Source organism: Heterodontus francisci, chromosome 4 (genome assembly GCF_036365525.1).
Source record: "Heterodontus francisci isolate sHetFra1 chromosome 4, sHetFra1.hap1, whole genome shotgun sequence".
In the NCBI taxonomy this organism is placed as follows: Eukaryota; Metazoa; Chordata; class Chondrichthyes; order Heterodontiformes; family Heterodontidae; genus Heterodontus; species Heterodontus francisci.
In genome coordinates this window covers 136,771,787-136,787,605 of record NC_090374.1, presented here as the reverse complement: position 1 = coordinate 136,787,605, position 15,819 = coordinate 136,771,787, and the positions used below count along the sequence as shown (strand labels likewise).

Sequence of the window (15,819 nt, the reverse complement as noted above, 5' to 3'; positions counted from 1 at the left end):
CAAGATCCAGTCAGAAGGTTCGATACCTAATGTTAACTTGTTTGCCAGTCTGATAGAAATACACACTATCAGTTTGTGGATTTCTAATACCCAGAATTTTCATTAGCATTGGAACCTAATGCTAGAAATAAAGCTCATAGCTCAGTATGTGGTCATGTGCCACAAGTCTGACTACTCAACTGAGTAATGTCAGTACTAAATTTCTCACTTCTAGTCATTTGAACGCTATGTAGTATTTAACCTGCTGCAGTTATTACTTTACACATGCAAGTCAAAAAATTATTCTACTGCTTGATTAAGTATTGACCCTTTAAAAACCAATTAGGAAAAAAGGTCACATGCATATTCTGACCAAGAGGCAAAAAGCTATAAGCAATGAAATCATTTAAAATATTTCCATTGAGACAATTGAATAGAGTATGATGTGTGAACACGTTTAGATGAACGAGTTAGATACAAGTGGATACATACGACAAATTTCTGGACTTTCATCAGATCCATCTTTACAGTCAGCATTACCATCGCATTGCCATTTATTAGGTACACATTGTCCATTGCGGCACATGAAGTCTGATGACCTACAGGTCATATTATCTAGTGAATAGAAGCAAGAGTGTTAAAATCATACCTTTTATTCTGAAAAATTTATACTATATCTTGTCCACCTTAAGCAATGACTGGTCAGTACAGTTATAAAACTCAACCTGTAAATTGAACAAGTCAGTTTGCAGAAATTCATTTAAATGTAGCATTCTTATAACTGAGGTTTTAATAGATTGAGGGAGTGGGTGGGGAGACGAGATGGTGGCATAGTGGTAATGTTACTGACTAGTAATCTAGAGCCCAGGCTAATACTCTGGGGGCATGGGTTTGAATCCCATCACAGCAGATGGTGAAATTGGAATTCCATTAATAAACCTGGAAATAAAAATTCATCTAAAATGACGACCATGAAACCATTGTTGATTGTCGTTAAAAACCCAACTCATTGACAAATGTCCTTTAGGGAAGGAAATTTGCCATTCTTACCTGGTCTGGCCTATGTGACCCATAGCAATGTGGTTGACTCTTAACTGCCCTCTGAAATGGGCTAGCAAGCCAATCAGGTACAGGGCAATTAGGGATGGACAATTGCTGGCCTAGCCAGGGACACCCACATACCAAAAAAAAAAGTCGCTGATGGAATTCAATTAATAAAGAAATCTGGACTTGAAAGCTGTTCAGTAATGGGGCTATGAAACTATAGTCATAAAATCCATCTGGTCCTATAGGGAAAAATCTGCCATGGTTACCTGGTCTGGCCTGCAAATGACTACAGACCCACTGCAATGTTGACTCAACTTCCCTCTAATGGACTTGCAAGCCACTCAGTTGTCAAGGGCAATTAGGATGGGCATCAAATGCTGGCTTTGCCAGGGATGCCCACTTCAAGAAAAAAAAGTGTAGATAACAAATAAGTTTCACTGCTTTACTCAAGAGCAAGGCTTGAGTGGCAGAGATTAGGAGGAAGAGAACGGATGTGACCTCAAGAATTGTACATCAAGATGGAAATAGAGAATGCCAAATACCATAACCATGTTGACAAATTTAGTTAAAAGTGGAGGATAAAGACCTATATATTTACATTACCCCAATCCAATAGTAACAAAATACCATTTTGCATTGTGAATACATTCAGGTTATCTAGATTTTATATACCCAAGATGAATGCAAATTATGTTTCAGAATTAACACATGGAAAGTGTTATAATCATCACCTCTACAAGACTTCTATTCCAAGTCACTACTTCTCCAGACTACAAGCCAATCTCCTTACTTTGACTTTCCCAAGCTATTAGAAGGACATTGCTCATATATACCTGCCCTACAATACTGTCCACCCTCTAGGATCATTCCAGATGGGCACATGCAGGTAGATTTCTCTGAGTAACTGCTAACTTGAGGAGCAGGCACACACATGTATTCACAGCCTCCATTATTTGAGTTCACATGGCACCAGTTTCTTCCTGTTAAAAGAATATTAAGATTAACTGGCCATTCTAAAATTAGATATTGAAGCACATGAGAATCAAATTGCCTAACTCAAAAATGGCAACCTCCAAGATATTGCACATCAAGCTTGAATGAATAAAGTTTGTAAATGCTGCCTATTTCATAGTCTAATCTGTTTGTTAAAATGCTGCACTGGATTTATAAATCTCCCATCTTAACTGATCATAAAGCCATTTGCAACTTCCTCATTGTGGTGATCTTAATACTGCTGCAATATTTCCACAAATTTGGTTCCTTAAAAATGGTACTAAAATCTCAAGGGACAAATAGGATGTTCATTCCTCCTGACCCACTACCAGGTCCACTGAGAATAGATCCATTAAAAGGTTTTTGACAAATTAGGACAGCAGCACAATATTGGATAAAGTGTAGAAAGCTCATGTTCTTAATTGGGGGGGGGGGGGGGGGGGGGATCTTGATTTACAAAAGACTATTGTATAAAGACAGCCCAAGCTTACCCAATGGCTGCATTAACTCATGATAAACAATGAGATCTTGAGGTCCATTCAGATTAGAGACCAAAGTTACTAGATCTGCTCCAGTGAATTTGTTGGCTTTATGGATGGCTTCATTCTCCTCATCAATCCAGAAGACACTATCCTGGAACAGAAATCATTCCTGGTTAAGCAAAAATATTTCTAGTGACACATTCCCAAGTTAATGAGAAATTGGCAGAGCCCTTGTACAGTTGAATCAAATTTGCATACCAAATCAGCACAGTCTTCAGAAGCAATTGAATCTAAAGTGGTCAGCATAATCTCTAAATGTGTACACAAACAGTAAGTATAACCAATAGGGAACAAAGCATCCAAGGTGCATATTCTTTGTAATTGCATCACTTAAAAGCTCAGTTTAAACATTTCTGAATTAGAATACATGCATCAATGCCTCTGCCCCACTATGGAGATTTGGCAGCACATTTTTCTGAACAGAATATTCATGACTAGGTTCGAGAGTCAACATGAGGGGGAAATCTAATTAATAAAAATTTCCCCACAATGTTGTTTTGTAATGCTGTTAGACTAATTTTTATAATCAATTTTACATGCAATATCTTTTCAAAGGATTTCCAACATTCCATCTCACCTGAAATACTGAAACAGCAAAAGGATGAGTGAGGAATTCTTGTGACTGCAGCACTGTTCTTCTATCCCGACCATTTAGATCTATGCTCGACAACATGTGCAATTTTGAATCAACCCAATAGAGACGGCTTTTCACCAGATCTGGGGGGGGGGGAGGGGAAAAAGACAATGTTTGTCAGGTTTCAGCAGAGGGATAAAAGCAGATTTCAAAGAAACAGATCATTGCTTACCAAGTGCAATGCCATTTGGCCAATGAATGTCTCTAATAACCAGGAGCTGCCGATCCACACCATTCATTCCTGCTTTTTCTATCTTTGCTGGTTCACCACAGTCTGACCAGTAAACAAACCTTTAAAAAAGGCAAGAGTAAAAAGATGCCATCTACAGTGCAGTATTAAAGTTAAACAATGCTTTGTTGCAAGTTTAGAAAAACTGGTTTACATCTGAAACTAAAAGCAAATTCATATTGAATAGAATTGTTGGTCATCCTTTGGTCAATCCAACTTAGTGTTACAGAAATCAGTTGAGGTAGGTAATCACATCCAGCAAGTGCTACGGATGAGCATTAACCAATGTTCAATTAAAATACCATCTAATGGCTAACAAACCATTTTAGAAAGTTTTGAATACAATTTCAAATCCCTTTCTAGCTTGCATATTAAAAAATGTTTTCAGAACAGTGTATTCAGTCCTCAACTATTAACTTATGGAAGTTGCTTTTCACTTGGATATCAGTATTCTCCAACAATGTTCTTATACCAACTGTACTACTTCCCAATGTCCATCTTCAATTCCACACCACCCAATATTCAAAGCTATTTAATAACTTCATTATGCACGAGAAGGCTCAAGGGGCAGTGCCAACACGTAATTTACACCGTTTGAGATTAGCATTTTTGTAGCCACCTGAAAACCTTTTTAAAATATCAAATTCACATTAAATCACAGCACTAAATATATTGACATGAATACTAAAATTATGGAAAGTAGAATTACTGTACCCAGATAGTGGATCAACTTCTATCGAGCCAGGTTCCTTTAGGTCTGTGTCAAAGAGGATTGTCCTTTTGGCTCCATCAAATGTAGCCACAGATATAGTTTTAGTACCACGATCAGTCCAGTAGAGGTGCTTGTAGACCCAATCCACAGCAATTCCCACTGGGATGCCTATATCTTTGACCACTATAGAAATACCAGCTCGGTTTTTCCACTTAGGGTTGATGGACACACTAAACAGGATGAAATCGTTTGTCTTAAGACATCCACTCAAATTTAGAGATTTGGTAAAATCAAGAACAGTAAGTTACTTCCCCCTTATAAAACAGGCCTAAAATAGCTTATACAAAAAAAATTAAGCAATTTATGGCAGGATATTTGCAGCTGGTGTTACTATGGAATCCAATTATTTTTCCAAGTGAGAATCAGAAAGCAAGAATAGGAATGCCAATGAGGAAAAGATTGCTATAAAAGATTAGTAGACAATATTTTTGAATCCGAAATTCTGTCTGCATCCAGCACGCCACATGTTAATCTAAAGTATTACTCAGTTTTGATCCGAATGCTGCACGAGTACAAGGCATTTAGCATTAAAGTACTGAGCACAAATCCTGGATTAATTACCTGAAAATTGTCTGCTGGCCTAAATCAGCCCAGAAGATTTTCTGTTCAGCAATGTCAGCATCCAGGGCTACAGCATTTCTCAGCCCCACAGCTACCTGAATATACTCTTGGTGGTGCAGTCCTAGCTTTCGGATGTCATGGCGGTTTGTGAAGATCAAATAAGGTTCTTTTCCTATGCACCATTAAAAAAAATCAGCTTAGAGCCAAGAATGCTTAAAAGCAAAATCCCAATGCAACTAAACATCCACATTTAGAAATAGGTTGAGCATTTAAAGTCCAAAAATTGAGCATACTACAATTCTAGTAATTTCAGACTGCATACAAAACCTTGCAGAAATTCTGCTTCAACATATAGCTGTATATTTCAGTCAGAAAAGTGCAGCTGATCTCCCTGCACCCCACAAAATATTTTAAAAAGGTACCATTCACAGATAAATTAATGCATATACTCGGATTTATTCATTGGAGGCCAGAGATCCAGTTCCCAAGACTTATTTCAGGCTGAATCTGGATAAATACTGAAGCTTGCAGACAAAGAATACCTACAGGGTAGGTAGAGATAAAGGACTGGATTTCACAGCCCCCCATCACACCCCCAACCCCAAGTCAGGGGAGAAGAAAAAGGACACCCACACGTCAGAAAATACCTCCAGAGGCCCAGCACGGGCCTAGACACTGGGAAGGCCTGGTCCCATATAGCCAGCAGTATGGAGGCCTCATGGTGGCCCTGCTGCTTGGCAGTGGGAACCAAATCTAAATATTTATATAAATGTAAATAAATATATGTCCTACTCACTCCCACTATCCAGCTCCTCAGATATGGAGGCCAGTGGCTGGCACTCTTACACCTCCAGATCTGAGGTGGGACACTGGTGGGGAGGAGGGAGCAGGCAAGTTTCTCTGCAGGGGGGTGGTGAGAGAAGTGGGATCAAACTCATCTGATTGGTTTAGGGGACAGTAGGACAGGGTAAAGTGCATAGTTTGTGAACTGAGGAGTGGGGAAGGTCAGGTGCACAAGCTAAGTATTTCAAGGTGGTGAGAAAAGACAGCAAGGAATGAATTAAATGGTTATTGAGCTGGGAGGAGGTTAGAAGCATTTAATTTTTCCAAATCACTCATTACAATTGTAACGATAGGGCTCAAAGCCCCTTTTTAAAAATGGTGATGGCATCGGACACCATTGCTGGGGATGGACCACCACCCACCCCACCACATCAGGTGGGCAGTCCACCCCAGCCATTTAAATGAGCTGCTGCATTTAATATCATGGCAGCTCCAAAGCCATCGATCACAGCAAGAGTAAATTTCAGCCCAGAAGCTTTTAATTAAAAAAGTTGCCTTGATCAAAGTTTCAGTTTAAGCAACTGAGTTGTACTTGCCAATTGCCTTGCAAACCCCATTAGCTGGATCCATATGATATCCTTGGTGACATTCACACTTGTAGCTCCCTTCTAAATTGATACAAATTTGACTGCAGGTTCCAGGAGTTTGACATTCATTTATGTCTGGGAAGAAAAAAATTAGAGGAACAATTTCACTTTAATCTTTGAAGGTGACTCATTTTCTATCAGCCTGTTTTTAGGAACTCAACTTACCTACACAGGTCCTTGCAGACAATTGAAAACCTACAGGACATCCACATTTGTAACCAATCAAGAGATCAATGCAGATGTGAGAGCAGCCTCCATTGTTCACCAAACATTCATTCACATCTGCCAAGACAGGAAATTCAGAATGTCAATGTCTCCACTCCCCCAGCACAGTCCAATACTCATGGGCCCCCTAATGCAGCATTTGAGTAGATTTGCTAAAGTCTTCAAAATAGTGCACTATACAAAATTGAAAACTTCAAAAACAGGCTACATCACTTAGCTTGTTATATGTGCATTCATAATTTTAAGAATGTCTGAGATTGTTGCATCTTGTCTGGAGACAGGAGGCAAGCTTTGCTTAAATAAGCAATGCAAGTTGTACTTTAGCTAGAAATATAAAGACAGATAGTGAGTTTTTATAGATATTTAAAAGAGAAAAAAGTTTAAGTGAGCATTGGTCCTATAGAAAGTGAGTAGGGGAATTAATAATGGATAATGAGATGGCAGATGAATTGAACAGATATGTTGCATCAGTCTTCACTATTGAGGATACAAGTAACATCCCAGTGTTAACTGAAAGTCAGGAAATGGAAGGGAGGGAGGAACCCAAGAAAATTTACAACCACCAGGAAAGTGGTACTGAACAAATTGTTGGAACTGCAGGCTGACAAGTCTCCGGACCCTAATGGACTTTATCCTAGGGTCTTAAAAGTGGCGAGAGATAGTTGATGCATTAGTTTTAATTTTCCAAAATTCCCTGGATTTGGGAAAGGGTCTGTTCGATTGGAAAATAAATGTAACTCCTTTATTCAAAAAGGGAAGGAGACAAAACAGGAAACTACAGGCCAGTTAGCTTGTCATAGGGAAAATGTTAGAAATGATTAAAGACATTATAGCAGGGCATTTAGAAAAATTCAAGGTAATCAGAGTCAACATGGTTTTGTGAAAGGGAAATCACGTTTAACCAATTTATTGGAGTTCTTTGAGGGAGTTACATGTGCTGTGGATAAAGGGGAACCAGAGGATATATTGTACTTAGATGTCCAGAAGGCATTTGATAAAAGTACCAGACTATTGTGGAAAAATAAAAGCTCATTGTGTAGGGGGTAACATATTGGCATGGATAGAAGATTGGCTAGCTAACTGGAAACAGTAGGCATAAATGGGTAATTTTCTGGTTGGCATGAAATGAGGAATGTGCCACAGGGATCAATGCTCAGGCCTCAACTTTTTACAATTAAAATAAATGACTTGGATGATGAAGGGACTGAAAGTATGGTTGCTAAATTTGCTGATGACAAAGATAGGTAGGAAAACAAGGAGGACATAAAGGGGGCTAACAAAGGATATAGATATATGTTAAGTGAGTGGGCAAAGACCTGGCAAATGGAGTAGAATGTGGGAAAATGTGAAATTGTCCATTTTTGCAGGAAGAATAAAAAAAACTTATCTAAATGGAGAGAGTTTGCAGAGCTCTGAGATGCAGAGGGATCTGGGTGTCCTTGTGCATGAAATCACAAAAGGTTAATATGCAGGTACAGCATGTAATTAGGAAAGCCAATAGGATGTTGTTTGTGAGGGGAATTGAATACAAAAGTAGGAAGTTATGCTCCAGCTATAGAGGGCATTGGTGAGACCACATCTGGAGTACTGTGTACAGTACTGGTCTCCATACTTAAGCAAATGCTTTGCAGGCAGTACAGAAAAGGTTTACTAGACTAATACCTGGAATGGGCAGGCTGTCTTACAAGACAAGATTGGGCAGGCTAGGCTTGTATCCACTGGAATTTAAAAAAAAGAGTAAGAGGCGACTTGATTGAAACATTTCCCCTCGAGAAAAATCTAGAATTAGGGGTCACTGTTTAAAAATAAGGGGTTGCCCATTTCAGAGAGATGGAGAATTTTTTTTCAGAGGGTTGAGAGTCTTTAGAATGCTCTTCCTCAAAAGGCAGTGGAAGAAGAGTCACTGAATATTTTTAAGGCAGAGGTCAGTAGATTCTTGATAATCAAGGGGTGGAAGGTTACGAGGGGTAGGTGGAAATGTAGAGTAATCAGTTCAGCCATGAACTTAATGGCGGAGCAGGTTCGAAGGGCCGAGTGGCATTCGTATGTTCGACAATTTAAATATTGCTCAGAAAAATCAAATATATTAGGAGTTATGATTAATGTAGTTAAGGATCATGGCAATCCAATGCTAAGTCAGCATCTTTTAATTGCTCTAGCTCAAGTTTTGAGCAACAAAATTCTGAATTTCCAGCTATACTAGAATAAAGACCACTGCACAATATTGGTTCAGCTATCAACTTTAGGACTATATGTATTGCTGGGACTCTTCCAAAGTAACAATTGAGCAAGTGGCTAAGATTAATCCAGTACAAGATTAGATATTTGGGACAATGAACTATAGGAATAGGGAGGAGCCCAGTGGAGTAGTCAAGAAAGAAAGAGAAGGTACTTTAGAAGGATCAAGTTCATTTAGGAAGAGGGGAGCTTGTAGACATCAAGTTAGTTAGTTAACATACTGCATGAACTAGCACAATAGAAATCTAGAATTGTACAAAAATCACAAGCATTCAAGGTTCAAAGGAAGATTGTATAAGGTCCATGGTTAACCAGTAGCCCAGTTAGTTTGTCACCATGAACCAGTTCAAGGGTCGTGAACCTTAAAATCTACAATTTTTAAATGAAGAGTTCTATTGAAAAGGAAAAAGGTAGGAGAGACAACAGTGCAGAAATCCAGGCCAGAGGAAGTTAGCAGTGAACTGTAGTTTAAAAATAGCAAATCATTTATGGGGCAATTCCTAGAAGCTACCTGGTGAGACCCTTCCCAGAATGTTCTCACCTTCAATATTCAGTTCAGATAAAACTAAAAGCAAGCATGACAGCAGTGTCAAATCAAATAGTACAAGATGATAAAGAGCCAAAAGCTATATAGTTAAACTAGTGGTCATTGGGCTAGAGCAGATTAAAACTCAAGTCTACGTCCTTGGATGCATACTTCTAAGCTGAAGTTCAGCAAGGTTGGTGGTTAGTAGAGGAAGATAGATTCACATTAGAGGTGCGCCTAAATATTGGAGTTAAATACTGTGTATGCTTGCCTGGCACTTACCCAGAGACCTTTCACATGTGAAGGTGATGACCATTACATGACAGTGTGTAGACAGACATACTTATGCAAATACTTCTTGGTAACACTATACTTTAGCTGTGCATGGACTGAAGCAAAGGCTTCAACTAGAAGTTGAGCTCAAGAATTCAACTAGCTCCATAACAGGAATCAATCATTTGCTGAGCTATGGAATTTAGAACTAGCATCAGGATTAGGATGAGTTGGCTTTGATTATAACAAAAAGTATTCTTTTGTATCTGTATAGTTCAATGCAATCCCAGATCTCAAACTCAGCAAATGTAAGAATCAAAAGCATATATGGGATAGGATCTTAAACAGTAAAGCCACCTGAATGCAATTTAGTATGGTAGGAATGAGCTTGAAATCACTATAAACAAAATGGGTATAGCTGCAACTTTAGCTACACAAGACTATTTTCCACCAAGTGTCAAGACATACAGGACCAGTAAAGCAATAAATGCTAAGCTAAAATGGTCAGTTTGAAAATTCTCATAGTTGACATGCTCAGATCAAGATTGTTTACAAGAACAAATGTGTGAGTAGTTACTGAAAGCCAATTTTAGTTTCAATGGAAAGACTTGGCAGATTTGGAATGGAGAGTCCATCTACTCAGGTGGACATACCAGATCCCATGGCACTATTTCAAAGAGCAGCAGGGAAGTTATATCCAGTGTCCTGGCCAATATTTATTCCCCAACCAGCATTACTTTAAAAAGATTCTTATATTGCTATTTGTGGGAGCTTGCAGTGTGCAAATGGGCTGCCACATTCAGTCACTGAATGGTCATTAAATTTGTAGCCACTGGGTTCAAAAAAAATTTTTTTTTTTTTTAAAACAAGTACTTACTACATCCTTTAAGGGGTTCATCACTCCAGTCCTTGCAGTCTTGATGTTGATTACACACTTCAGACACATTTATGCATTCTCCACTTTGGCATTTGAAGTCATTGGGTCCTGTACATTCTAATTGAAGAGAATAAGCAATGTAAAAGCTCTGAAAGACCTACATTTTATGTTGTTTTAGTGAATTATAAACCTACCGTTCTTACAGTTGACTTCATCGCTACCATCAGTACAGTCCCTAAATCCATTACATTTTTTATTTCCAGGAATACAGCCATTACCACATTGGAAGTCATCTGGTTTACATGTTAGAGGAGCTGAAATCAAGAGACAATTTGCAATGTTCAAATCATTGGTATAGTCACATTATAATATGTAGATATGTACTTCACACTGTCCTAGATTCATTTGTTCTTTTAGTAATTTAGTAATGACTAGCAGATCACATTTGTTCAAGAAAGTGTGCATGTGACCAGCTTTGGCAGTTATTATGGATACAATAATTCCTGACCTGGGATTACTGAACAAATGAATCAAACTCTATTGTCCTCAATTGAGATATGCAGAAGGAACTTGCAACTGTAAAGGTGCAGAATTCATTTGGCACTTTTTAAAATGCTATATGAACTAAAGGATCCTAAAATGTAAAATATTCACTTGGATTATACCTCAAATGTGAAGTGGTTCTATTCCTAAAAAGAACTGTTGCAGTCATGTGGATAACAGATCAAGACTGCAGAACCAAATTTAAACTGCAAGAATATGAAGTGACGAATATAGGAATTTGGATTTTCAGAAAGCACTTAAATTCCAGATCAAGAGTTTAAAATGAGTCACAATAGTGAATAAAATGCAGATCTACAGAACACTATTAGCTATATTGGAACTTCCAGGCTAGAAATTGCTTGATTTGAATACCTTGGCAGAGCCTGATGTCACCAAAGCCAATTGAAGCACACCAAGTAAGGAGAGAACTTCAAGAGCAAAATACTGCAGATGTTGGAACTCAAATGAGAACAGAAAAGTGCCAGAAATACTGAGAAGGTCTAGCAGCAACTGACTAGAGAAAGTACTAGCATTTCAGGTCTTCAGAACTGGCAAAAATTAGAAATGTAATGTCTTTGAGCAAGTGAAGGGGTGGGGAGAAAGAGAAAAAGGACAAGGAAGGACTGTGATAGGATGGAGGGAAGATATAACTGACAGGTGACATGGAACAGAATGCAAACAGAGTGCTAAATAATTGTAGCAAAAGACAAAAGCATGAATCCAGAGAATACTAGTGGCAGAATAATGAACAGCTCTGTACATGAGCAAAAACATGAAAAATTAGAGACTAGCACATTGTTAAATATGTAAAAGTATTGCTGAAAACAGGCATTTTGTCAAAGCTTTTTGTCTTGCAATCAGGATAATTCACAATACCAATGTAGGAGAAGCAAAAATTTAATACTAGAAGTGTGCCAATTGGTAGAGGCATTGCCATGGAGAATGCACCAGTTTATGGTGACCAAGTTAACTGCCATAATATGACTAAAGGGCAGCTTAAGCAAACATAATTTTCCTCTAACTTAACATTTGCATAATAAATGCCCAATGCAACTCTATTTAAAAGGATTGAGATTTCAGGCAACTTGGCCACAAAAGTGGAAAATTAAGTTAGGAGTAAAGAAAGTCAATGAAAGTATGCATTAATGGAAGGAGGAGTTGAACTAGAACTACTCCAGATAAAATGCATTAAACAGCCAGCTAATTGGGCTGTGGTGAAAAAGGGAAGGTAATTCATTGCATTATGTTTTAATTTAAGATTTATTTTTGAAAAGATGGTCAGTAGTGTATACAATTCTATTCAACTACAATTCAGAATACCAGTTGAGTAAAGAGATGCCAGGGATTTAAATTGAAGTTAAAGAATGTGGACTAGTTTTCTTGAAAAACGCTAAAGCTAATGAATGTTAAAATGACAAGATTTAGTAAGATCCCAGTAAAGAATTTGAAAAACCGATACAAGTTTATGGCATTGGAAAAAGGTTAGAGTCAAATTACTAAAGACCACCCAAGAGATCATACAAAATGGATAGAATTGCCTATTGAAACCATTTTGTGAAAGAATGAATGTTGACAGTTCTACAGGTAGATAGTAAAATAAAAGCAAAATACTGCGGATGCTGGAAATCTGAAACAAAAACGAGAAATGCTGGATTCACTCAGCAGGTCTGGCAGCATCTGTGGAAAGAGAAGCAGAGTTAACGTTTCGGGTCAGTGACCCTTCTTCGGAACTGGTTCCGAAGAAGGGTCACTGACCCGAAACGTTAACTCTGCTTCTCTTTCCACAGATGCTGCCAGACCTGCTGAGTGAATCCAGCATTTCTCGTTTTTGTTTCAGATAGATAGAGTTCACAGGATGGGAAACTAGTATTTTCTGTTTGTTCTTAGAAAAGTTGCAACCCCCTCTCCTTTAAATCTGGTATGTAAAGTAGAGTTTGATTATTAAATCAACTTCATTTGTTCTGGAAAACTCCTCCCCTACCCTCAAGGCTAGCATGCTGGTTACACTGCAGATGGTTACAAATGTCTTGCATGCCAATGTTAGGTTTAAATTACATACATTTTTTCTTCTACCAAGGAGAGTGTCACAACTGGCAAATGACTACTTACGGCAATCAACTTCATCACTTCCATCTTTACAGTCTTTATCGCCATCACAGTACCATTTACTATGAATACATTCACCAGAATTACACTGGACATCACCAGGAGCGCAGGTCACAGGAGAAAGTGTGACACGTCCACAGCGGCTTGGAGATTCATCAGATTGATCAGCGCAATCAACATTGGTGTCACACACCCAACCCAAGGGAATACATTCAAAACTATTGCATTGAAACTCATGTAGGTGGCAGATTGATGAAGTACAGTTTCTTTCATCACTACCATCACCACAGTCATCTTTGCCATTGCAGATAAATGTTCTGGAAACACATCTGCCACTGGAGCAGGTAAACTCTTTTGAGCTGCAAGTAAGGTTGCCTATAAAAAAAAGTGCATCAAATGGACAGTTAGTTTAGGTTTATAGATAATACAAGTTAATTGTAACTCAAAACATAGCTTAAAATTCTGAAATTAGTCAAAACTCATTACAAGTACCAAATGCTTTAGACTAGTGCTGTTGGAGATTGATATTAATTACATGTGTACCAGACAACATTAAGTACAAAACACTAAGCTAGCTTCATTTCAATTGTAGACCTCCATCAGCTGTTTGAATTTTAGTCTCAGAATGCAGCAACCTTCAACTTGTCTTTTCCCATTTCACTTTTCTTTCCTCTCTCCACTACATGCTGCCCCATCCTCCCAACCACCAAAAGAGTGTTTTTGACTACATCCTTTCCTGGTCTCTCCCATAACCTAGTAGGGACCATGCCAGTTACTTCAAAAAGATTGATTGATCCATGAACCCCATTCAATAATGCAAACAGAAATTTTCCATTGCAGCCCAAAAATTGATTTAACCTTAACTAATTTTGCAGGTTTAGGTCATGGGTTATTCAAACATGTCTGTGGACAAGGAGGCCAAAGAAAGTAAGTTCCTCCTGCAGAAGCATCAGTAAATTAAGCAGTTTTCATTATAGTATTGCAGCATTAAAGGCTAGATCTCAGCTTTTGACAAAATGGTTACCACATTACAAAACTTAAAATTCTTCAATTGTATATCCTTAATGAACTGCTTTTTATTTTAAAAATCAAATCTGTTTAGTCAAATGCATTTGCAGTCCTAAATTGAAGCATTTTATTCATCACCTTTGTTGGAAATTTCACTAGTGCTTGAACAGAAATCTAAATCTACAACAAAAATCTCATTTTTAATGTTAACCTTGACCTACCACAGTTCTCTTCATCACTGCCAGTATTACAGTCATTTTCTCCATCACATTTCCAACGAACAGGAATACACTGAAGCGATCCAGTGCCACAGCTGATTTCATTCACATGACAGATTCTCATGTCTGAATGAAAGACCAATTTTAAAATAAGCAGTTATTCTCTAATTTTTAGAGAAAAATTAGTGATTGCAAGACAAACAGTTGACTAAGAGCACCAATAAATCTGAGTATCTGATGTGTTCAAGACAGAATACCTAACTGCTTATTCAAGGCCAGACTGCATCTAATTCAAAGATGCAACCTTCGTACTGTTTCTTTCCCCTCCCCCCTACCATTTCAAGAGCTCTGGACAAAGATAAAAAGGGTTGTGGAATTCCCAGTTGAAAAAAAAATAGAAAAAGCAGCTGGTTTCCACTTTTGCCATTTGAAGTCGATGGAAACTAAAATAGCATAAAAAAGGCAGCCAATCCCCTATTGCCAGTTTCTTTTGCCTGACTAGTGACATTAATAGCAAAATCAAGTAAAGTCTTTTGCATCCATCTTTCTACTTATTCATCTAAATTAGCAGTTAGCTTGGAGTTGAGTTAAGATTATTCTAGGCCATTTCATTGGCATACTGAAGAATTAAGTTTCTGAATTTGAGCAAGGGAAGTCCTATAGATAAAATTCAATGCATCTGTACAGTAGATGGCACCAGTTCTCAACTTTGAGACAGCATGGACCACCAAAAGAATTGTTTAAAAAAAATAAAAGACTGGTTAACTTCACCATTAAGCAATAATTCAAGAATAAATGAGACGAATGGAAGCTAAGTCCAGTTCTCAAAATGGAGATTAAAGCAAACCAATGATAAAGTTCAAGTCAGATACAGTGAGGTATCAATGTAATCATTTGTGGAAAGAACTTACATTGCAAGTTCTACAACATTTGATTTCAATATTGAACTTGCCAGTGTTCAAGTTACAGGAATAGCTATAGAATTAGTTTTAATCTCACCTAGGTGAAGCGAAAGATACTTACGACAGACTTCTGGGGCTTCATCAGATCCATCTTTGCAGTCAGCATCACCATCACACTGCCACTTACTAGGTACACATTGTCCATCACGGCAAATAAAGTCAGATGCTTGACAGGTAGCATTAGCTAGAAGAAAGATAAAAATGTCATGCCACACCACAAGTTCTGTTTAAACAAGCTACAATTTTGAGCTACTGCTGACTGCAATTGAGCTACATAGCCAAGTTGAAAATTTAATGTGTCAACTCATTCCTTAATAGGGCCACAAGGTTGAAAAACTCATCCCACCACTTCCTTTCCCAAATTGAGTTTTCTTTGGCACTCCCAAACTAGGTCTTTCACCTTTCCCCTCAGGTACTCTACCCTCCCAAATACCTACCCTAACCCTTCAGTACTCAGACCTTGCTACTCTCCTGCTGCCATCCCAGGTTTAGACTTGGAAATAAAACCTACAGCTCCTCTTGGCGACTCCCATTTTTCCATCTTATGTTGACCCATGGTGACAACAAAAAAATTTCCACATGTATGCTGACGACACTCAGCATTACTTGAGCCCAACACCTCCACTGTCCCCATGTGCAGATATTTCCTCCAACTA

At 38.2% G+C, this 15,819-nt stretch overlaps 1 protein-coding gene across 1 annotated transcript in view; it reads right to left on the bottom strand.

The window, feature by feature from the left end:
• The window catches only part of LOC137369261 (low-density lipoprotein receptor-related protein 2-like), a 102,450-nt gene that overhangs the window by 47,192 nt on the left and 39,439 nt on the right, over positions 1–15,819 (bottom strand). The window contains 14 exon segments of the mRNA XM_068030209.1: positions 472–594; positions 1,860–2,006; positions 2,511–2,652; positions 3,139–3,278; positions 3,368–3,486; positions 4,139–4,366; positions 4,758–4,929; positions 6,137–6,262; positions 6,353–6,469; positions 10,327–10,443; positions 10,521–10,640; positions 12,979–13,350; positions 14,205–14,327; positions 15,225–15,347. Coding sequence (XP_067886310.1) covers positions 472–594; positions 1,860–2,006; positions 2,511–2,652; positions 3,139–3,278; positions 3,368–3,486; positions 4,139–4,366; positions 4,758–4,929; positions 6,137–6,262; positions 6,353–6,469; positions 10,327–10,443; positions 10,521–10,640; positions 12,979–13,350; positions 14,205–14,327; positions 15,225–15,347 — 2,169 coding nt within the window.